Source organism: Petaurus breviceps, unplaced genomic scaffold (assembly GCF_028583685.1).
Source record: "Petaurus breviceps papuanus isolate PSGF00001 unplaced genomic scaffold, PetGlider_PUasm1.0 91041, whole genome shotgun sequence".
NCBI classification, from domain to species: Eukaryota; Metazoa; Chordata; class Mammalia; order Diprotodontia; family Petauridae; genus Petaurus; species Petaurus breviceps.
In genome coordinates this window covers 37,607,688-37,632,560 of record NW_027187400.1, presented here as the reverse complement: position 1 = coordinate 37,632,560, position 24,873 = coordinate 37,607,688, and the positions used below count along the sequence as shown (strand labels likewise).

The following is a 24,873-nucleotide window of genomic DNA, read 5'->3' as shown; positions in this document are numbered from 1 at the left end:
TCCTTCCTTCCTTCCTTCCTTCCTTCCTTCCTTCCTTCCTTCCTTCCCTGCCTCCGTTCCTCCCTCGCTCCCTCCTTCCTTCCTTCCTTCTTTCCCTTCTTTCTTCTCTCCTTCCTTTTCATCTTTCTTTCCCTTAGGCCTCAGTTTTCTCATCTGTAGAAAGAAAAGGTTGGATTCAAAAGCCTCTGAGGTCCCTTCCCACTCTGGATCTATGGCCCTGTAATTCCTATGGTGCAGCAAAGCACCTGCTAGGGGGTCAGCACACTCACCCACCACATGAGCCCGGGACTGCCTTCCCCAGGAGCACATCTCCCAGAATCACCACTAAGGGATATGGGATTAGCAAACTCAGACCATCACAACTGAGCCTTTGCAAGCTTCTCAAGAGCCCTGGCCAGCTATTCATTCCCACGTTCTTCCACATTTGCAACCCTGGAAGAAGACGGGTCAGTCTGATAATGGGACGCTGAAGCTCATCTCCTTGTCTGGGTCTCCCTTCTTCTTCACCCATCACTAACCATAACAATGAGTCAATATGATTTTGTTTCTTTCAGCAGAAATCAAGACACAAGACAGTGGCAATCTGAGGAATGACTTTAGTAGGCTTAACCCAACCCCATTGCTTCCATGCGGTCCTTGGATCAAAAACACTTACCATCGGCTTAAAGGTGATGAGGACCTCACATGAAATTCCAGCTGACATTGGGCCTGGAGGATCGAAGCTGCAAGTACAATAGCAGAGTGCTTCATTAGATCAATAAAGAAACAGACTAAAAAAACAAAATAAGGAGAGAAACAGACTGTCTTTTTTAGAGCTTTGGGGCAGAAATATCCCAGCTGCCAAAGTTCACTGCTGGGACCAAAAGGGGCTTTGGGGAGGAAGTAGATGAACCAGTCAGTGCTGAACACAATTTGTTGTTGTCTGGTCATGTTTCAGTCGTGTCCGACTCTTCATGACCCCATTTGGGGTTTTCTTGGCAAAGATTCTGGGCTGGTTTGCCATTTCCTCCTCTAGCTCATTTCACAAGGGAGGAAACGGAGGCAAACAAGGTTAAGTGACTTGCTTAGGGTCACACAGCCAATAAGTGTCTAAGGCCAGATTTGAACTCACTTCTTCCTAGCATCAGGACAGGTGTTCTGTCCACTTGGCAGGGTGAAGGGAAGGTCCCAGAGAAAAGAGCATGTGCTTTGAATGGAGAGGCCCACGGGAGGTTGGTTGGTTGACTGTTGTCCTTCATTCTCAAAGAGGACCAAAATGACATCACTATGCTAGAATCAGTGTGTCTGACTGTGACTGATCAGACCAAGATGAGCTCAGAATGCTCTACCACAAGTCGGGCACAAATAGTCCAGGTGGACATTTGGAGTGGATTCTCTAAATCTGCAAGTTTCGCTTTTCTTTTGAGCTGTTTCGATTCTGCTTTGCTCATGGAGCACAGCACCTTCTCTAATGTGGGCACTCCATGCTGAGTGGTCCTATGCAAATGTCTCCCATATCACACAATCAATTCCAAAGTTCTTGAGAGAGACTTTGAGAGTGTCCCTGTATTGCTTCTTCTGACCACTGTGTGAATGCTTGCCCTTTGTGAGCTCTCCATAAAATAGTCTTTTTGGCAAGTATATGTTTTTCGTTTGAACAATTTGGCCAGCCCATCAGAGGTGAGCTCTCTGCAAGGGAGGTAGGGCTAAAGGAAGGGCATGAGGGCAGCCCGATGAGGCCCTCACCCTGGCACCAGGCCTGATACCTCTGAACTAGGGCAGCCCACCGTCCCCCTTACCCTGGAATCAGGACTGACACCTTCCAAGCAGGACTTGGCAAGGGCAGGGTAGCTTCCAGCTCTGTGGTTTGGGAGCCATGGTAGTGGTGGTGATTATGATGGTGGTGATGGTGGTAGTAATGTGGTGGTGATGGTGATTATGATGGTGGTGGTGCACGGTGGTGGTGCTGGAGCTGGTGATGGTGGTGATAATATAGCCTTCAGCTGACACTGTTGGCTGGTTGACCTGCCACAGTATCTGAAATACTAATATCAATTACTCCTCCGGCTGAAGACATTGACACCCCTCATTTAAAAAAAAACCCAACTATAACCTGGGAGAAAGCCATTACCACTTCTTAACACTTTATATCTCAGTACACATTCAGATGTAGTACGTTAGCTCCCCAGACGCTGAGGGGACACAGCTCAAGTCAGTTTAGATGCTGGAAGGGGGATGAACTCCCATAGTTCTTTCTTTAGGATCCTCTCCATTTGTCCTGATCTATATCTGGCCACTGGACCCAGATGGCTCTGGAGGAGAAAGGGAGGCTGTTGACTTTGCACAGCCCTCCCTAATTTAAATCCAATTCACTTGCAAGTCATGGCATCATCTTTGAGAACAAAGGCCAAACCACAACTATCACCTCCTTCTTCATGTTTTTGCACTTTATGGCAATGTTCTATGTTCCCCCTGCCCCTGACATGATTGTGCTCTCCTTGTGGGTGAACACACATGATGGTTCACCTGTGTCTGTGTCCCTTTGACTAAATAGCTAACATAGTGTTCAGCAAGTGTTTTCCACAGGGGAGCTGGAACTGTAGGGGAGCTGCATGGGGGTAATAAGACTGGTGTCATACTTCTGCCTAAAGCCATCCCTGATTAAGGCAACAGATTACTGACAAATCTGAAATAGTGACCTTTGTTGGTGACAAGATCACAAGGTACCAGCCCAAGCTCACAGGATCATTGTTTGGGTCCCAATGATTCAGAGTGAATCTAAATAGCAATTGTTTCTGTTTGGGTCAGAAACCCTGAGGATCTTTCCCTCACAGATTGGTTGGTTTTGTTTTTTTTTTTTTGGACTAGGTATAAGAGGCCATTCTTTGCCTCATTTCTTACCTAGCCTTAATCATTGTATGGGCATTGCTTCAATCAAACAAAGACCTGGGAAAGACCTTAGCTTAAAAAGGTCATGACTGCATCCAGGGCCATCTCCAGTCATCCTGCTCTGTATTTGGCCACTAGACCCAGATGGCTCCAGAGGAGAAAGTGAGGCTGATGACTTTGCACAGCCCTGCCTCACTTAAATCCAATTCACTTGCAAGACATGACATGACCTTCCTGATGTCATGGGCCTCTTCTAGAATGAAGGACAAACAATAAGATTTCCTAATAAATGGCTGGTATTTGTACAGCCTTGAAGTGTGTTGCTGATGGTGGCTGGTGGTGATTCTCCATCACCCAGGCATAGATAGCTCTGCCCCAATATTCTCTCAGATCCAACAAAAGCTTTGACTGGATTCTCAAGAGATTTCTCTTCATTTGGCGAGTTTGGCATCCTGGTTGGGATGGGGTGGGGAGTGCACATTGTGATCAGGACCCGATGACCCAGAGGAAGGATGTGGTCACACTCTTTTTCTTAGAGGACTGGAGAGGAAGGGCAGAGCCCACTGACCTTGTCATAGCATTTCCTGCCTCATTTATATGCTTGGAGGATAACAGCAACATTCTCAAGTACAAAGGACAAGGCTCAAAATAGGACTTGGAATGTGAAGGGAAATTCACGAGGCCAGGAGTTGCCAGAGATGGAGCTTTAGACAATGGGTAGTAGCTGGCTCCATACAGAATTGTTTAGATTCCAGCAGGCTGTGGTAGGGGCTGGTAGGAGATTAGCACCGCAGCTTCCTAGTGGATGGAGCTGCCAAGATTTCAGAGTGCATCTTGGCTTGGCAAAATGGCAGACAGCATCAACTCTGAGATAGAATCTTTGAAGAATAAAACCAGTTAATGGAAAATGTGACTTAGTGATCTGAGTGGACAGCCTAGAATGTTAATTCACTGACATCACACTGGGGTCTTCTGAATAGCCTGTTGAAAGGCCTCTGAGATTTGGGATGGATCCACCTAATCTCTAAATTCTAAATTTGGATCTTGTCACCAACAAAGGTCACTATTTCAGATTTGTCAGTAATCTGTTACCTTAATCAGGGATGGCTTTAGGCAGAAGTATGACACCAGCCTTCTTACCCTCAGTTGGGAGCCTTTCTCTTCTCATGACCCTTTTCTATCTGTGATACTGAAGACCTTTATGATGTCCAGGTGTCTCCCCTGCAGTACCAGCTCCCCTGTGGAAAACACTTGCTGAACAGTATGCTATTTATTTAGTAAAAGAAATACAAATATAGGTGAGCCACCATGTGGGTGCACCCTCAAGGAGAGCATAGTCATGTCAGGGGGAGAACATTGCCATAAAGTGTAAGAACACAAAGAAAGAAGTGATAAGGATCCTAAAGAAAGAATTATGGGAGTTCATCCCCTTCCAGCATCTAAACTGACTTGAGCTGTGTCCCCTCAGCATCTGGGGAGCTAAAGTACTATACCTTAATGTATGCTAAGGTATTAGGTATTAGGAGGTGATAATGGCTCCCTCCCAGATTATATTTTTAATGAGGAGTCTCGGTGTCTTAAATCAGAGGAGTAACTAATATTAGTATTTCAGATATGGTGGCAGATCAGTCAGTCAACAAACAGTGCCAGATGAAGGTTCCACCATCACCATTACCAGCACTACCACCACTATAATCACAATCACTACCACCATCATCATCACCACCTCCACCATCACAACAAATACCATCATCATCACTATTACCATCACCACTATAGCTACCACCACCATCATCATCATCGTCATCACCATCACCATCACTACCATCATCATCACCATCACCATCACCATCACCATCACCATCACTACCATCATCATCACCATCACCAGCACCATCAGTATCATCATCATCACTACCACCATCACCACCATCACCATCACCACCACCATCACCATCATCACTACCATCACTACCACCATCAGTATCATCATCATCACTACCACCACCATCACCACCCCCATCATCATTACCATCACCATCATCACCACCACCACCACCATCACCAACACCATCACCATCATCACCACTATCACCATCACCATCACCACCATACCACCACCACCACCACCATCAGCAGCATAGCTAGTATTTGTAATGTTAACCCATTTGACCTCACAACAATCCAGGATGGGGGAGGGGTGTGAGTCTTAACATATAGAGACTCATGGTTGTTATTGCAGGAGACTAGGGATAACTCCTGCTAGCTAGGTTGTGCAGTGGATAGAGCGCTGGGCAGATCAAACAGATCTGAATTAAAATCCTGCCTCTTATACTTACTATCTGTGTGACTTTGGGAAAATTACTTAACCTGTCTAAGTCTCAGCTTCCTGAAGAAGTTGGATTTAATGGCCTTCCAGATTTAAATCTTCTAAAATGACTAGGGACAAGGCAAAAGTGATGTTGGATAGGTTGGGTTGCTCACCAATGTAAATATAAGGTAATAAGATGGAGTAAAGAGGTATAGTCCAAGGAACCTGTAAAGCATCAGTAGGGACTAAGGTCAGCAATCCGGGGCAACAACATTCCCTAGAAATAAAAGGCATTGTCTCTTTCTCTGCCAGTATCCTCCTCCAGGGACCACCTTTGCTAAGAATGGTAGATGGGAGTAAGGGAGATCCAAATGCTTTGAGGAATTCAGGAGCAAACAAAGACTTCAGCCAATCCTTGTAACAAACTCTGTATGCTTTTATTTAAAAAAAAAAGAAAATATATTTGGGACACTGTGATTTCCTTTGGGCTTGATTCAAAGTTCATTAAACGCCTAATGGTGGGAGTTAATGAACGTTAAGTTGACTTAGTGAATTTGAGTTGAACTAGAACACTGGGAAAATGCTGAATTCCCAGGTCTATGAGACACGTGGCTAAGTCCCCAAATTTAGGTCTTCCGAATTGATCCTTCTTAGCTCTGTGTACTTACTGGATAGTAATGAAATCCTTGAGATGATCCTCTACTCCCACCAGCTTGCAGTAGTTAATAGTATAAGATGCATTGATTAATGTCATCTTTTTTTTATACGTTTTGCCAACATCAAAGTTCTAGAAATATCAAAGAATAAGACACTCTTCAAAAGGGAGGTGGCATTGGTTTCACAGATTTGTCAAGGAAGAAATTAAGCAATCTCTGTTTGAGAAGCTCAGATACATACAAAGCGACATCTTCCTTTCATTAACCATGTTTGTTTGAGATTCATATTGTTAATACACTTGAGAGCTCTGCTCAACTATAGCAATAACAAGCCTCTCAACAACGTGTGGTATAATGATCATCAAATCAATTTCTTTTTTTTTTTAAATTCAATTTTATTTTATTTACTCTGAATTCTGTTCCTCCCCTTCCCCCTCCCCAATCAATTTAAATCGAACAGATAATCATCAAACTATGACTATGTTCAAGACATTATTCTAGGCGCCAAGAACATAGAGCTGAAACAAACCTTTAAGATAAGATGTTCATTCTCATATTTGTTATAAAGGCTTATCTTTGTGCATATGTAATCCTATTATGTGATAAATGAGTGAAAAAGGTGTTTGAAGAGAAGCAGTTCATTTGTAACTTGGTAGTAGGAGGGGGTTGGAGATGGTGGCACCTAAAGTTAGTCCATCAGTTAAACTGCTTCCAAAAGAATGTTGGGTTATTTCCTTCCTTGGAAACAAAAAGAAAAAGAAAGAAAAGAAGAAAAAAGGAAGAAAAGAGAAAGGAAGGAAGGATGAAGGAAAGAAAGAAAGCAACAAAGAAAGAAAGAAAAAAGGAAAGGAAGGAAGGAAGAGGAAGGAAGGAAGGAAGGGAAAGAAAGAAAGAAAGGGAAGAAGGAAGGAAAAATGAAAGATAAAGAGAAAGGAAGGGAGGAAAAAGGAAAGAAAGAAAGAGAAAGGAAGAAGGAAAGAAGGAAGGAGGGAGGGAAGAAAGGAAGGAAAGAAAGAAGGGAAGGAGTGAGGGAAGAAGGAAGGAAGGGAGAAAGAAACTAAATTAAGGTCAGCTCCAAATGAAAATACTTGTTATGAAAAAACTACATGTGTTTAGTGTGTGGACTGCTTGATCCAGAATTTCTAAGCAAAAACTCTCCTAATAATTGGCTAATATCAGGTGTTCAGGTCAAATAATAACCCATCATAGGAGGCAACCTCGTTTGACCAATGATATCAGAATCAACCCATCAACAAGCATTAATTAAGCACCTTCTACAAGTGTCAACCACCATTCTTTCTCTTAAGCACAGTATTCAAAGAAAGGGCAAAATAATGGTAGTCCCTGCCCTTTAGGGGGCATGGTATATACTGTCTTTCATTTTAGAATATAAATTCCTAGGCATTCTCGGAGCAATTTTATGCTGCCTATCAGATAAGCAGAATCAGTGAGCGCCTCCCTCCCCCCTTTCCATCTTGTTAAGAGACTATGAAAGTTCAAATTTGGCTTTTATGAGAGATATAAACTTTTTCTGGGGCACCATTTCTTTAACTGACCTTTATGGTCAATCTCTGACCTCTCTGAAAGGATTTGTTCCTTAAAAAAATCAGACACATTGCAAGATTTCATAAAGATGGTAGCTAACCTGCTTTATTCATTTCTTCCTCTCATAGTCATCAGAGAGCATTAACAAGTCTTTTTTTTTTTTTTTAAAGATCCAGACCAAGAGATGGAAGATGTCAGATGATCCAAGCAAATAAAAATTTTTAATGCTTTTATTTCCTAGGTCCCTTATGAAAACCCACCTTAAAGTGAATGAGATCAGGCTTGCTATAGAAGGGGCAGCCCTTAAATTCACGCCCAGACACTACTTGCTTATGGATCATCCCACTCCTGAGTTTCTCCAGTGTGTTCGCCAAGATGTCTTGTTCCATCTTTGTCCCACCCAAGGGCTTGCGCTCCACTTCATCTTTTGGCACCTTGAAATTTAATAAAAAAAAATTTAAAGTATTAAGAATAAATCTGTTCCAGGATGTGTTTTCAGGAACAGGAAACAGGCTTTGTAACAAAAGGTCAAACTAATGTTTAATGTAAAGGTATTTGGAGATCCTAAATTTGATTTCATGCCACCATGGTGGGGGAGGCGGGAGGAGAAGAAGGGGAGCAAATTTGAAACTCAAGGGATTGTGGAACTGAATGTTGTAAAACTAAAAGTAAATAAATAAATTTAAATTAAAAAAAAGAATATAAGGTCAAAAACTCGACATGTTAACAAATTACAAAGCCAAGATGTGCCAGTTGCCAGTGAAGAGAGTAGACAAAGGACACGGGTACATCATATCTCTTTTTTGGGGGTTACAGAATTTCAGAATTATTTAGTCTAAGCTCTATTTGAACCACAATTCCCTCACAAGACACCTATCAACCTGTCATCTAAAACCTTCCTTAATGCAAAGGGGCATCCAATGTGCTCCTAAGGTAGTTCATTTATTTCAAAAAAATTTTGAGGGGATGCTAGGTGGTGCAGTGAATAGAGTACCGGCCCTGGAGTCAGGAGGACCTGAGTTCAAATTTGACCTTGGACACTTAACACAAAAACTAGCCATGTGACCTTGGGCAAGTCACTTAACCCCAATTGCCCTCCAGAAAGCAAAAAGCAAAACAAAACCAAGGACAAACAACAACTCTCTCCACATATGACTTGAAGTATAGGTTCATTGCCATCCTGGTTGCCCTCTGAACAGTCTCCAGTTTATCACTGACTCCTAGAATAAACACAATACTCCCAATGTGGTCCAGCCAGAGCAGAGTATAGCAGGTTTATTGCCTCCTTTTTTCTGGATGTTATGCCTGCCTCTCACAATACATCAGTATTTTGGCTGTTACAGCATCTGAATAAGATAAGCAAGACTTAGAAGGAAAAGCATGTGGTTGTCTAGACTTTGATAAACACAAGAACAGAAAGCACTGAATAAAGAACTCTTAACAAGAACTTTGGGGAAAATTTTCTATAACAGTTATGAGGAAAATGGGTTTAGACTAGCATTTTATACCACAGAGCACAATGAATTCCAAATAAAGAAACCAAAGATGTCACATGACTAAAAAGTTACAGGAGAATGGAAGACCTTAGCTATTGCAGCTGTGGATGAGAGATGAATTTATAACTAACAAAATAAAGAAAATATTATAAAATATTAAAATATTATAAAACACAAAACAGATTACTTTAATTACAAAAAATAAACTTTTATAAAATAATCATAGTTAGAATAAAATCAGAATAGGGAAAAAATCTCTGCATAAAACATCTCTGGTAAAAGTCTGACATCCAGAATTATGGGATATTGACACAAATCTATGATTAAAAGCCATTCCATAATAGGTAAGTCATCAAAGGACATGAATAAATGATTCTGAAATGAAGAAAGACAAGCTATCAAAAACCACAGATTGAAATTGCTACTAATCAGAGAAATGCAAATAAGACTCATAAGCTCACATCCATCAAACTGGTACAGGTGGTTATAGACTGAAAAATTCAATAAGATGGCTTACTACTGGTGGGCTGTGAATTAGTCCAACCACTGTGGAAAATAATTTGGAATTTTAAAATTCAATAAGCATTTATTAAGTCCCTATTATGCACCAAGCACTTCCCTAGACATTAGAGATCCAGGAGGAAAAAAAAACCCAGTCTCTGACCTCAAGAAGCTTACATCCTGCTGGGTTGGGGGTGGGGAGGTGGGGAATAACATGTACATAAATTAGTAAATACAATAGTTTTAATAGCTTTAAATGGCATTAAGACTTTTGGGACACCCTGTATGCAAATCAAATTAGGGGAAAGGTTGGTCAAGAGGGGCTTCCTGAAGGTTAAAGCATTTGAGGTGAACTTTTAAGGGAACTTAGGGACCCCAATAGGTGCAATTGAGTGATGGCAGACAAAGAAACAGCGGTGGTAGATTCTGTATTACTCTCCATACTGTGTATGGAGAACAGCAAGGAAGACAATTTATGACTTACTTAACATAAAGAAAACTTCCTAACAATTGAAGCCATCCTAATATGGAAATATGGTTTGCATGATTTTGCATGTATAATTAATGTCACATTGCTTGATTGTGAAGGCTTCCAATGTCAAAAAGAAGTCTACATTTCACCTAGAGACAAAAGAGAGCCATTGTGGGCAGGGGCTGTCATGGTTGGACCTGTGCTTCAGGAATCTCAGTTTGGTGACTGTTGAGAGGATGGATTGGAAAGAGGAGAGGCTAGACGTGGGGAGATAATTTAGAAGGCTTCTATGCTAGGTAAGAGGTGAGGAGTGACTAAACTTCAGTGGTGGTGAAGAGAAGGAAATGTAATGTTGGTAGGAAGACTAGGCAATTGACTGGTCATATGAGGGATGAATGAGAGTTAGACTGAGGCTAGCTCAGAGCTTGGATATATGTGGATGAGTGGAAGGAGAGTGTTGATCTTGACACAAATAGAGAAGTGAGGAAGAGGACTGGATTTCAAGGGGAAGATAATGATTGCCATTTTGACCAGATTCATTCTGACATGCCCACAAGATGTCCAGAAGATATCTTGCAAGTAGCTGGTGATGTAACGAAACTCAGTAGAGAAGGATAAGCGTAAGATGCGTAGATTTGGGAGTCATCTACAAGAAACAGATTGTAGAGAGAGAAGGGACTAATGCCCCCCCCCCCCCCCCCAAAAAAAGTCAAGTCAAAAGGCATTTGTTAAGTGCTTACTATGTGCCAAGCACATGTGTTAAGCATTGCGGACCCACAGAAAGACAAAAGACAGTCCCCACTGTCACGCAGCTCACAGTCTAATGGGGTAGACAACATACAAAACACTATGTGCAAATAAAATCTCTACAGGATAAATAAGAAATGATCTTAGAGAAAAAAGAACAGGAATTGGCAAAGACTTCTTGTAGAAGGAAAATTTTAGATGGGAGCTGAAGGAAGCTAGGGAAGCCAGGAGATAGAGAGGAGGATGAAGAGAATTGCAGGTATGGGGAAAAGCTTGTAAAAATGCCTGGAATTTGGGTCAAATTCCCTTTGGCCACTGATGCCACTCCTAGCTTTATATTCAAGGTGGTCACTACCAACGAACCTCTGTATGAAAATACTTGTAAGGGCCAGCTAGGTGGCACAGTGAATAGTGCACTGGCCCTGAAGTCAGGAGGACCTGAGTTCAAATCTGCCTTAGACACTTGACACTTAACTAGCAGTGTGATTTGGGCAAGTCACTTAACCCCAATTGCCTTGCCTTCCCCCCTCCAAAAAAACACTTGTAACTCCAGCTTTAAGCCTGGAATATTTGCATAAGATTCTCCTCATTGGCGGAGAGAATGATGATTCAGTGAAGCATGTCTGTGTAATAGGGAAAATTGTTCTGAAAGCTTTGGAGAGACATTATTTTTCTCTCCTGAGAAAGGACACATATGGTTCTAAGCTTTCTTTAGGGGAGAAAGTCATAGAAAAACAAAAGACTTTGGAAGCAACCATGTAGGGAAAAGCAGACATGTCCCCGATTTTTAGCTGACCTCCCCTGAGGCTTTGGGGAATTTCCTTTTGGATAAGATTAAGGCTTCTCTTTCTTGGTTACAACTGAGATAATCTCACTCCCAGTAGCGGAGCAAATTCACTCTATGTGCTCTGATTCTTGTTTGTTATTTGCTTGGGTGAATGGATTTACTTTCAATTCACTATTTGTGATAGTCTTTGTGTAACTAGTGTTTGGCAAACAGTCAAGGATGCAGATGTAAGGTTGGGGTACCTCTTCACCTTTAAGTGACAGCAACCAGGAAAATGATTTGAACCAAAAAATTATTTCTCTAGGCTAACAATATTTAGGGAGGTGGATGGATATAATTGGAGCTCTTCAATACCCTTCTTTCTCAGAGGAGAACAGCACAATCTGCCTCTCATCCTCCAAGGCAACACCTGCTTGAGTTGCTTGCTTTCAGAGCTTCTACCTCAATCAGGGAAACCTGGCAGTGAAATCATATCTAGGGACATACCTTTCCTATAGCACCTTAGAAACTATAAGACTTTCTTATTTCCTGGTTCTTATGGAGGACTGCATATACTGGGCAGGATGGTCAGTCACCACTAGAATGTAACTTATAGTCAATGCACAGAAGTTCCAGGGTCTTGTTGATCCTCATGATCTCCATGTATACCGCATGAGTTGGTAGCCCTTTCCACTGGACACGTCAGAAACAAATCCCATCTTTTACCATCTGCTGCCATCTTGGGCCAGCAGAATCTATTTCTTACTAAATCAAGTGTCTTCTTTTCACCCAAATGTCCAAAATCATCATAGAGGACAGTCATGGCACTAAAGTGCACATCTTGGGTAGCACCAGCTGCTTCCTGGTACCAAACATGGTGGGATCATCTGGGATCATCTCTAATCTGTTATAACACCCAGGACACAGTTCCAACCTCCATCCATTCTGGAGGCATCCTCACATTTTCAGAGAATCTGTACACATTATGGTCTTCCCATTCTGATAATATATATCAAATTCATAGTTGACTAGCGCCATCTTGAATAGGTGGCTTTTAACTTGGTGCTGTCAGTGGATGGCTGCACAGCACAGCTAGTAAGGGTCAGTGAGGCTGGATTTGAACTCAAATCTTCTGGATCCAAGGCCCAGCACTCTAAACACCACACCCTCTAGTTGCCTTTGTAGTAAACAGTTTATATGCATCACATAAAATCCCCTTTGTCAACATAGTAGGGAGGATTGAAAAACAGAAAAGCCTCCTCTCTTATTTTTCTCAGATTATTATTCTTTTATTTATTATTCTTTTTATATTATTTATTTTATTTATTATTATTTTTCTCATATTATTATTCTTGACCTTTCCAGGTCCAGATTTAGGTTTTGCTGATAAGCACCAAGAAAGAGCTACATCTGAATTATAGAACTATTCATTTGGAATTCATTTGGAAGAGATAGAATCAATTAAAGGCCAGGATGCTAATTTGTAGAGCTATGTAATTTAAACAAACAAGTGAAAGCTCTTACCTTGTAGGGCTTATACTTTTCACTCCAGAGCCCCATAATTTCTGGCTCTGTTAGTGTTTCTTCTTCCTGATTATTAAGTAATTCATCATCAGTGGAGCCAAGGCTCAAGGAACACTCTTGTTCAGATATGGAAACATGTTTGTGACTCTCCTGTAATCAGAGATGGAAAACACTCAGCACAACATGTTGGATGGGGGTCTCAGAGCTATTTAATGATCATGTCTTCATTTGACACTGGAATGACAAAATTTTTACTTTTAAAAATGCATATAATTTTTTTAACTGGGCTGGGTTTTTTTTTTTTGCACACAATTCTTTTATTGATTTCTTGCCATCAAATACTACCAACCAGCATTCATTCCTGACATTCGCACACCATTAAAAACAAAGGGATAACTCTTTGAGTGTTTTTAAAATGACACATAACATTTAAATACAGCAAGGAGAAAGTTAAAATGTATGAGTTACATAGAGAAGGAGAAGGGAAGGGAAGGGAATAAACATTTCTATAGAACCTAATTGTGTTGGGCACTGTGCCAAGTATTCTACAAATATTGTCTCATTTGATTCTCAAAATAACCCTGGAAGGTACGTGCTATTATTATCTCCATTTCACAGTTGAAGAAACTGAGGCAGACATTGGTTAAAAAATCTTCCCAGAGCCACACAGTTAGTGTCTGAGGCTAGATTTGAACTCGCTCTTCCTGACTCTAGGCTCAACCCTGTACTTCCTAGCTGGCTTTTCTTTTTTCCTGTGTCAATCGCATGATTTCCTCTCTTTCACCCCCTCTTCATTTTTTATAACTTTCCACTTCATTTTTCCCTTGCAGAATAATCTTGGGGAGTTCCTGAAGAGCAAGTAAGATATAAAAAACAAGGGAGAAAGGTTAGAGATGGAAATATCCTTGACTTTCCCTGTATTTGCTGTTGAGGAGATGGAGAAAATTTGCTGTAGAAGCTGGGGTTTTCATTGGGACTTCAAGGAAAACAGAAGGCAGAGATGGGGAGGGAAGTGCATTCCAGGAATGGGGAAAAGCCAGGGAAAATGCTGGCGGCAGAGAGATGGAGGGTCTTGTCCATGGAAGAGCCAAGAGACCAGTGTCACTGGATCAAAGAAAGTATGAAGTGTTAGAAGATTGGAAAGGGGGGAGGGGACTTGGTTATGAAGGGCATTGAATGCCAACCAAACTGGAGTTTGTTGAATAACTTTTCTGATTTTGTATCCCAGCACCTAGCACAGTGCTTGAAATAGCATGGACATTTAATAAATTCCAACATTTCATTTCTTGATACAGAGGTGAGACTTGAAGCTTAAGGATAAGTGGCTCTTGCCAGGCTTAGTGGTATTTTCATTCCCGTGACAAATGTCCCTTGACTTACCACCACACTGCTAAGAACCTGGCTTTGTTCTTCACACATGTCCATAAAATGGTGCCAAGTCCTCTCCTTCAGACTTGGAAGCTTCTTGGCTTTGATCATCCATCGTTTGCCATTTTCCAGGTCCAACTGTCTTTGTTTCCTTTTTTCATCATCAGCCTCTTCCTTCAGAAGCCGACTCACAATTTCACATTTTCGAATTTTTTGTTCTTCTTCAAAGAGTCTATATTAAAAACATTGACACCAAAGCAAAAGTTTACCTAGTTTAGTGGTTCACAATCAACAAACTTGCATTTATTGAGCACCTACTGCATACCCAGCACTGTGCAAGGTACTGGGGATACAAGTAGAAAGAATGAAATAATCCCAATTCACAATAAGTTTATGTTCTAGCAGGAGAGACAAGTGTATATAAAAATGTATGCAGCGAAAAATAAAAAGTTAATAAATGCAAGTGTTTATAAATGAGGGGTGGTTGAGAGGGCACTAGCCACATTGGGATGGGGGTGGGGCAAATCAGGAAAGATATGAGGCAGAAGATGGTACCCAAGCTGCATCTTAAAGGAAGAGAGGGTCTCTGTGAGGCTGAGGCGAGGATGGAGTACATATGAGACAATTAGGATAGCGGATGCAAAGGCAGGAGATGGGAGATGGAGTGCTGTTTGTGACAAACAGAGAGAAGGCCAAGTTGCCTGGATTATAGAACACACGATAGAGAATAATGTCCAGTAAGGTTAGACGTAGAAGGGGGCAAGACTGGGCCAAGACTGTAATGGACTTTGAAAGCTCAGCAGAGGCTTTACAGTTTATCTCAGGGATCACAGGAACTCACTGGAGTAAGGGAGTCTCATGGTCAGATCTGGGCTTAAGGAGAATGGCTCTGTCCACAGTATAGGGGATGGACTGGGCTGGGGAGGGAGCCCAGTGAAGAGGCTGTTATAATAATCAAGGTAGTAGCTGTGTGAGTGGAGAGAATGAGACAACCAAAATGGGGGCACGTGTGGGGTGAAGGAAAGTGAGGAGCTTAATGCTTGGTTTCTTTAAGACAAGGCTCTTGGCATTAAGGATAGTTTAATGGAAAGAGCCTGAGGTTGGGAAGAAAGCAACCTTGCTTCCAAATCAGACTTCACATAAGAATTGCAATTTGACCTGGAGTGGTTGGGAGGCTAGGTGGTGCAGTGAATAGAGCTCTGGCCCTGGAGTCAGGAAGACCTGAGCTCAAACTGGACTCAGACACTTAACACTTACTAGCCCTGTGACCTTGGGCAAGTCACTTAACCCCAAATGCCTTGCCTTCTCCCTCCAAAAAAGGAAAAAAAAAGAAACCAGATTGGTGGGATTCTGTTCCGTAAAAGCAAACAACTTTCCCCCTCCTGCCTCGTCAAGATTAAGCCATTTTCCCTACTTTTACCGGAGAGTCCATAGGTAAAAGTTACTCTTCAGGAAGAAGAGGTTATATACAAATTTAGAGCATGATTCTAAAATCACATACCATTAAGACAGGAGCACAGAGAGAGAATTCTGCCCATGTGAGGACAGAAAAGGCCTGTGGTTCTCATGCCAGCATGAATCTGGGACACCCCAAAAGAGAGAAGGGTTTGGGAACATCATGAAACCATGCACGCTGGTGTGAAGGTTGGTGTCCAAGAGACATCAGGGCCTGAAACTTTACTACAGTGGGGCAGTAAAACAAAATAGATCCCAACCACCTGTCTTTCCCCTATCCCCAGATTATAATGCTACTTGATGTCTCAACACAGGACAGAAGTGGGCCTGTGATCTTGAAAGCTATGACAGTCAAGTCTCAACTCTGGCAGGCGCTACCCACCTGGAAAGATTAGGAATGGGGCAGCTAACCGGTGCAGTGGATAGAACACCAGCCCTGGAGTTAGGAGGACCTGATTCAAATTCGATCTCAAACACTTGCTAGCTGTGTGACCCTGGGTGAGTCACTTAACTCTGATTGACTCCTCCATTCCCCAATAAGAAAGAAAAAGAAAGAAAGAAAGAAAGAAAGAAAGAAAGAAAGAAAGAAAGAAAGAAAGAAAGAAAGAAAGAAAGAAAGAAAGAAAGAAAGAAAGAAAGGAAGGAAGGAAGGAAGGAAGGAAGGAAGGAAGGAAGGAAGGAAGGAAGGAAGGAAGGAAGAAAAGAAGAAAGAAAAAAGAAAGAAGGAAGGAAGGAAGGAAAGAAGGGGAAAAAAGAAAGAAAGAAGGAGAGAAAGATCATGAGTATTGGCCCCTTCAGAGAGGTTCATAGCCAGAAAGTTAGTCACTAGGTGGTAAATGGCCTTTGACCATAGTAACTCACAAAGACCAAGTCCTGAGAGAGACAGAGAAAGGTTGTCATTTGCTCTGAGGTAGGGAAGGAATGCCCATACTGTTAAAATCATCAGGGCTACTGAAAGTAAGATGCAAATCTGAGATTCCTCATTATGGAAGAAGAGAAGTCAAATTCCCAAACCCCTAGCTAAGGGACAGGAGAGGGACTGTGCTCTACTCTGTTCCTGAGTGTAGCAGGTAGGGGAGGTTACAGACATATCTGCACACCACCGAGTTAAGCAGGCCAGAAGGGTAGCCCCATCCAGCGATAGAAAACCGTACTCCAAGATTGAAAAGCCATATAGAGTCCTGACTCATCTTATCAAGCCCAAATTCTGAACTAAAAGCACTGGGTTCTCATCTTTGGGACCACGTCTTGCTGAGCTGTCTCCGCTATATTTTGTCCCTCATGTTCCCTTTGTGGTAGGAAGGTTTGACTTCTGGGGCCACATCCTTACTGTCTCTGGATTTCTAGCTCCATATTTAGTTTTTCGTGTAAAGTCTGCTTAACAGCATCCCCTCCCTGGGCTGCTATGGCCTCCTTCTCAGCTTCTTCCTTCTTTTTAATCAAGTGAGCCTTGGCTCTGTCCCAGGCCCTAAGTTTCTGTTGGGTGTCCTAGGAAACAGAGAAACACATTGTTAGCATGTACAATTTTTGACCAAAAGGATACCTGTTCCTCCTTGTTTGGAGCTGAACCTCCTGTTACCTAGACTCATTGGTCTGGATCCCCAAGTCCCTTCTGCACAGAACCTTTACATCAGGGCTCTGATGGTCTTAAGTTCCCCAGGCTCCTTGACCAGAATCCTGGCACCTTATGTTCCAGACTGTGAACCTGATACCTGTCTGCCTAAACCGCTGCTTCAGCAGATGGTTCAAGGCATGGTCTCTTTCTTCCCTGGACCTATGTTATATCTTTCTGCTCTTCCTTCCTTCATCTGAGCTCTATGAACTTGACCTCTGGGCCACCTGATTGTTTTTCAATAGTCTCCAATGTCCTGACATCAAGATGATCTTCTGACTCTTCCTCATCAAACCTTCCTCATTTCCTATTATCACTCAAATCCAGCCATGACACACTGAAAAACTTAACTGCTTGCTTGGTCTATGTGATCATATGACTGCTTTTTTTTTGCTGACTGATCAACTGGTGTTATCTGGGGATGACATGATACTTGTAAAGAATGGAGTTGGTCTGGATTTCAGGATGTGACCTTGGTGTCTGACACCACAGTAAGAGCTCAAGCTGAACTCAGGGCCATTAGGAACTTTCTCATATTTTCGAAGGATGCTGGGATTGCACTGGGATAAGCAAATTCCCAGTCTGTTTTTAATCAAAACGGTGGATTTCTAAAATTGACACAAATTTGGACCCGTGAATTTCTAGACACAAGTCTAGAACAAGAAATTCCTAGACACAGTGAAACAATTAAGTTATATGATTTAGTGGATAGAAAGTTTGTCTAGAAGTTGGGAAGATTTGAGTTCAAGTCCCAGCATTGACACATCCTGTGTGACCTTGGGTAAGTCCCTTCACTTCTCAGACTAATAATCATAGAGAAGATACCAATCTATGTTGGTAGAGTGAGTTGCCTCACTTGGGAGTTCCCAGTGGAATCACGGATCCTGTCCTATCCCTAATGTCATCTAACTAATTGTTTTGACAAGGTTTTTTGTGATTCTGACATTATCTTAAGAAACCGTCATATCCTGGGCAGAGAAGTCCCTTCCAGAAGAAAACCATGCACTTTATGACTAGGAGAGGAAAGAATTGCATGTGCTGGTTGAGGGCATGGTACCCGATTTGCGGTGATGCTATTCTTCAGGGCTATCACAGCATCCATTCTTCTTTTCATATATTCTTGTGATTTCTTTTCTTCCTTGGCTTCTTTCTTGCGAACCCTATCAGAAAGAAGCATTTTTAAGCAACCAGGATAGTGATATAACAGTAAGCATGCGAAAAGTCAACAGTATGGGGTGTCTAGGTTGCACAGTGAGTAGAGCACTGGCCCCGGAGTCAGGAGTAACTGAGTTCAAATCTGGCCTCAGACACTTAACACAAAAACTAGCTGTGTGACCTTGGGCAAGTCACTTAATCCCAATTGCCCTTCAAAAAGCAAAAAAAAAAGTCAATGGTAGGAGGTGGAGGAGGGGAGAAGAGATAATGGTCAGTTTCAGCAGAGCCATATTTAAAAAAAAAATTCAGCCAGTGGATGAACCACTGAACCCTTATTGTTTTTTTTCCTTTCTCACATTTTCCCAGAGCACTTTCTCTGGGTCCCTCTTTGGCCAATGCCACACCTGACCTTGTATTACATTTATCTATTCTCATGTTACCTCCCTATCTCCCTATATGACCATAAACTCCTCAGGGGGAAGGATGGTATCATTTCCCATCTTTGTATTCACACTGATTAACATAATGTATGGCACACAGTCAGCACTTAATGAATGTTATCGTGTGTTCTCTTTATATAGGGAAACAATATTTGCCACTTCGGTAGAGATGAGCAAAATTTATAATTCCATCCCCAGAAAGTGTATCCAAGTCCCAGAGAAGAATAACTAATAGCGAACATTTTTGTAGCATCCTGAGGTTTGAAAAGCAACTTGTCCAGGGTCTCCCTGAGGCTGGATTTGAACGCAGCTCTCCTTGCCTCTGGGTTCTATGCACTGAGCCTGCCAATTGTTTACTGCTACTAAATAAAACTTGAGCCATTTCCAACACTGGCAATAGAGTTTGTTCGAAAGTTCAGGGAACCTTTGGGTTTTCTGGACAGGATTATGAAAAGAAAGGACCAAAGAAGGGAAAAACACAAGGAATACTTTGCCAAGGTGGTTCTTAGGAACTGGACTGCTATCCTGTGATTCTTCTTGGCCTCACGGATCACTTTTTGACGGTGGAGTTCATAGGTCTTTTCCCTTTCCATTGCTTTCCTGGTGAAGAAGAACCAAGGCAAACACATATCACTTTTCAGATTCAAGATGGCCAAAATATACAAGCGTCTTTTCCCTTTTTTGCCTTTGTATCACCAGCTTCCTTTTGGGTCTTATACACAGTGGTGCATAATAAATGTTTGTTGAATTGAAGCTTAGGTACCCTTCCCCGACCCCTCTTAATTTCAGTGCCTTCCCTCTGCTAATTATTTTCTATTTATTTTGTATGTCTTTTCTATTTATTCCACCTTGCATATAATTGTATATATACACATATGTGTGTATATATCTATATCCATATCTTTTTCTCTCCCCCATTAGATTTAAGTTCTTTGAGGGCAGAAATGATTTTTTGCCTCTTTTTATATCCTCAGTACTTAACACAATGCCTGGCATATAGAAGGTGTTTAATAAATGCTTATTGATTGATCTGAAGGCCATTTCCTTTCTTGAATTCTGTCTCCTATGAATTTTTAGGGACTAGAGCTGGGATTTATTTCATCATTACAGAGAACTCCCAAATGTGGAAATTTCTTTCACCAATGCAGGTTGGCACCTCCTTTACAAGTTTTCATCTGAGAGAGTTGCCCGGGCAATGGAGATGAGGCAGCAGAGAATCAAGGCAGGTTCTCTATCCCTTACGCCAAGCTGTCTTTCAGGCATGGATGTAGAAAGTAAAAATCTCTGAGATGAGGTAGGCATTGATATACTTAACAGGCTCTAGATCCCACGGGAATTCATTTCCACAGAAATGGAGCTATAGGCTTAGAAGACACAACACACGTGATGTCATTATAAAGTTGGCCTTTCAAGTGAGGATATTCAAAATGTTTTCTGCTCGTGTTATTTAAATAGTAAAATCTGCTTCAAGACAAATTCTGGCAGATTGTTTCTAAACAGTACATCTCCATCTTCCCAGTATTATAAAAACTCATGCAACGGATCCACAAATACAAGACTCTTTCCAAAAAAATCATTGTCCCAAGTAAAATAGCTGAGGTTTGGGTAGGGGGGGAGGAAGAAGAAATCAGACTTTGGACATTTCTCCAACTTTGGTAGACTTGAATGACGTATGAAGAGAAAGGAGCTGATTTAGCTGAGGGGGGTCACAGGAATGACCCTCATCACCCCCAAGTGCTCCCCCCCCCAATGCCTAAACTCCATTGTCCCAACTCTGATTCCTGTTCTCACCTTACCCGACAATATCTAGCACAGGAAGAGAGAGAAAGGGACATAATTTCCTGAAGCTACTTTTCTCTCTCCTGTCCTTAATTCTCTGGCACCCTAGGCAACATTCCTGACTCCCATACTGTCTCTTCTCCCTGATATTCTGGAAAATGTCCAAGTTTCTTTCCTGAAGTCTTTGACTAACAGACTTGGGTGTTTCTTTCTAGGGTCGAAGTAAAAAAGAAAAAATCGAGAGAGTGTTTATATTGGTTTTCCAATGCTTCCTATAGTAAAAATCCTTAGAAAACTATGAAAAAGAGATCAGTGGATTCGTTACAAGAATGCATTCTGTGCCATGGTGAATTGCGGAAGGGAGAGACCACAGCCAGAAACAGTAGAACCAGTAGATGGTCCCAATAAACAGGGACACACACAGGCTGACGATACTGAGGGTCCTTTTCTGACTTTGCTGAGTTATCATTTCTCCCACTCTGAAAAATTACTTTGTATTTACTTGTCTATGTATATGTTGTTTCCTCTGTATCGGCATGTAAACTCCCTGAGGGCAGGGCTGCTTTTTTTTTTTGTCTTTGTATCACCAATGCCTAGCAAAATGCCTGTCACACATTAATACATGTGTGAGGAATGAAATAAAAGAAAGGAGGTGACAGGGAACTGGGTCATAATAAAAAAAAAATGCTGCTTTTAGAGGTTGGTGCCGGTAGGAAGCCTTAGTGTTCTGCCTCCCCAACTCTCAACCCACTGACCCTGTTGAATTCCAATTTCTGTCCCTTATCACTCCTATTACCCTCTATCTCTTCCTGGCCAGAGCCCCTGCTCCAGGCATCATCACTACTAAGGGGCATGGAGGTAGGGAGCCCAGTTTTTCTACTGTTTGGTAGGTGGGAAAAGAGAACCCTCAATCCTGTTTCCAAGGATGAAGAGGGAGGTGAGGATGGGAGGGAAAAGAGAGGAGTTCCTGACATTTCCCAGAATCAGTGTTATACATTGTCTTTAGGGTCTAGAGGAGTATCTGGGCCATATTTGGGATCCTAGCTCTAGGGACAGAAGGGACCTTAGAAGCCATTGAGTTCAACCCCTCATTATACAACTGAGGCTTTGAGGCTTAGATAGATTAAGTGACTTGCCCATAGCCATGTTGGTTGTCAGTGACGGTGTCAGGGTTTGAACCCAGGCCTCCTAACTTCCAAGCCCAAACCTTACCATTGTACCATGCTTCTTTCCCATCCTTTCTATATGACTAAAGTCAAAGAATCACAATGGCTTACATTTCTGTAGCTCTTGAAGACTTATAAAGTATATTCCCCACAATCACTCAATGGAGAAAGAATATCATCAGAGATTAAGTGACTTTCCATGGTCAGAAAGCTAAGAACCCAGGACTCTCCTGACCCTAGTTTTTTCACTGTATTATTAGGCTGTCTTTGTTTCCATGAGGAAAAATAAGTTCTAAGTTACAAATAACTTTAATTACTTCCTTGACTGATTTCTTTTAAGTCCTAACTAAAATCCTACCTTCTACAAAAAGCCTTCCCCAACGCTTCTTAATTCCAGGGCCTTCCCTCTGTTAATTATTTCTTATTTATGCTGTATGCAGTTTGCCTTGTATAGATTTGTTTGCATGTTCTCTTAACCATTAGACTGTGAGCGCTTTGAGGGCAGGGACTGTCTTTTGCCTCTTTTTATATTCCCAGAGTTTAGTGTAGTGCCTGGCTTATAGTAGTCACTTAATAAATGTTTACTGAATGAATGAAAATAACTAACTTCTCCATAAGGTTTGAACTAATTTCTAAAAACTGGGAAAAAATTACTATTTAAAATGTTTATTTTAAATAACATGTTGTTGCAAAAAAACCAAACAAACATAAAACAAACAAAAACACCCAACTAATTAGCTTTCTCTCTGGTATTTGTAAGGACAGCAAAACCTAGAGAGTATTTCAAATTCAGAGTTGCCACAGATTGAGTAAACAGCATTTCCACTTGGTTCTAATTCTGCTTTATCAGACTTTGTGATCTAAGCGTTAACATGGGCAAATTGATCATTTTGCTTGAAGGCAGGATCGATGGCCCAGGCTTTCCCAGGTGGGATTTCCTAGCCCTGGGTTGGAAGCAGTGGGGACAGCTTGTGTGGACCCTTCCCCTCTCCCTACACCCTCAGAACAGGATGTGAGCTTGACCCAGCAACACACAGAAGGGAGTCACCCAGAGAGTGAAGGGACGGTCCAGGTGGGGACAATAACAGCTTGAGTTGACAAAGCTCCATTACAAGTACAAAGTGCTTTCTTCACAAAAATAACACTGAAGTAAGTCATGTAGACCCTATAATTCCCATTTGACAAATAGGGAAACTGAGGCTGAGAGGTGAAAACACCTGCCCAACATCATAGAGCTGAGTCAGGACTCAAACCCAGGGCCCCTGAGGCCAAGGCTCTTTCTACCACACCACACTCCCTTCTCAGCAGAGGGAGAGGGCCATCATTGGCTAGATGAACCATCCAGACAGCCATTATTAAGCACCATCACTTACTGGAGTTGGAAGTTTTTATTGTGTTCAATCCTGACAGCCGCCATCTTTGCCTGAATAAGTCTCTCTTCTGTTTGTCCTTGGAGAAACTGCGCTAATTTTTCTTCTTCTACTTTAAGATTCTCCCGGAGAATTCTGAATTTTCCCTCCTCAATTTCAATGTGCCACATGTTTTCCCTTTAAAATAAAATTTTTTAAAAGTATGTGTCATTCCTCTGAGTAAAGAAGCCAGTATCAGCTCACCCAGCTATATCCACTTCAAGATAATTGTAATAACAATGAGAATAGACCACAGATTCATCCATTTAGAGTTGGAAAGTGACTTTGGAGATGATCTAGTGCAACCCCATGTATTTTACTGATGAGGAAACAGATGCCCAGGTGGCAGCATCAGGATTCAAACTGAGACTCCAGGATTCCCTCAGGGTGGGCCACTGATCCAAAGTCCTGTTCTTCTATCACTTCAGAAGAGGACCTTCAAGAGAGGAGAGGGCAGAAATACCCATCCCCCTTCAATGAGACTGGAGAAGAGTATCTATCAACTCTGCCTGGCTGGTCTCTGGGTCACAAGCATACAGTCTGTCACCAGACCTGCTCTTAAAACCTGTCCAGCAGAGCAATTTGGAACTATGCCCAAAGGGCTATAAAAAAGTATATACCCTTTGACCCAGCAATACCACTTCTAGGGCTGTATCCCAAAGAGATCATAAAAATGGGAAAAGGACCCACATGTACAAAAATGTTTATAGCAACTCTTTTTGTGGTGGCCAAGAATTGGAAGTTGAGGGGATGCCTATGAATTGGGGAATGGCTGAACAAGTTGTGGCATATGAATGTAATGGAATACTATTGTGCTATAAGAAATGATGAGCAGGCAGACTTCAGAAAAACCTGGAAAGACTTATATGAACTGATGCTGAGTGAAATGAGCAGAACCAGGAGAACACTGTACACAGTAACAGCCACAGTGTGTGATGACTGACTTTGAGAGACTTAGCCCTTCTCAGCAATGCAAGATACTAAAACAATTCCAAAGGGCTCACGATGGAAAATGCCATCTACATACAGAGAAAGAACTATGGAGTCTGAATGCAGAGCATAGAAGACTATTTTCTTTTCTTTTTTTTTCTTTCTCATGGTTCCCCTATTCATTCTGATTCTTCTGTATAACACTACTAATGTGAAAATATGTTTAATGAGAATGTATGTGTAGAGCCTAAATCAGATTGCATACCATCTTGGGGAGGAAGGAGGGAGAGAAAATTGAAAACTTATAGAAGTGAATGTTGAAACCTAAAACAAAATCAAAAAAACCTGTCCAGCTCGGTGATACCACCCAGCACTCATACTCTGTCATCACAGCCTTCAAGGGTCCCCAAGGTGTAGATAGAGCTTTAATGGAGATGTAATAACAACAATGAAAGTAGTGTCTGCTGCTATGGTTTAGTGCTTTAAACATTTCAAAGTGTTTTGCATAAAATTAAGGATTTGGCAAATGAAATCAGCTCAAACCCTCGAGAGTTTAACTCTCTTGGATTAGGTCTATTGACTCCTCCTGCCCCAGAAAAGGGTAAGCCTCCTAGAATAAATCTAAAAGGAGAGAGAGAGAGAGAGAGAGAGAGAGAGAGAGAGAGAGAGAGAG

At 41.8% G+C, this 24,873-nt stretch overlaps 1 protein-coding gene across 1 annotated transcript in view; it reads right to left on the bottom strand.

The window, feature by feature from the left end:
- Window positions 1-24,873, bottom strand: part of CFAP74 (cilia and flagella associated protein 74) — a 111,914-nt gene that overhangs the window by 72,571 nt on the left and 14,470 nt on the right. The window contains exons 6-14 of the mRNA XM_069078375.1: window positions 23,235-23,408; window positions 19,406-19,516; window positions 18,379-18,481; window positions 17,040-17,197; window positions 14,267-14,486; window positions 12,887-13,036; window positions 7,641-7,814; window positions 5,848-5,966; window positions 656-722 (exon numbers count right to left, since the gene is read on the bottom strand). Coding sequence (XP_068934476.1) covers window positions 656-722; window positions 5,848-5,966; window positions 7,641-7,814; window positions 12,887-13,036; window positions 14,267-14,486; window positions 17,040-17,197; window positions 18,379-18,481; window positions 19,406-19,516; window positions 23,235-23,408 — 1,276 coding nt within the window. The remainder of the gene's footprint in view (window positions 1-655; window positions 723-5,847; window positions 5,967-7,640; window positions 7,815-12,886; window positions 13,037-14,266; window positions 14,487-17,039; window positions 17,198-18,378; window positions 18,482-19,405; window positions 19,517-23,234; window positions 23,409-24,873) is intronic.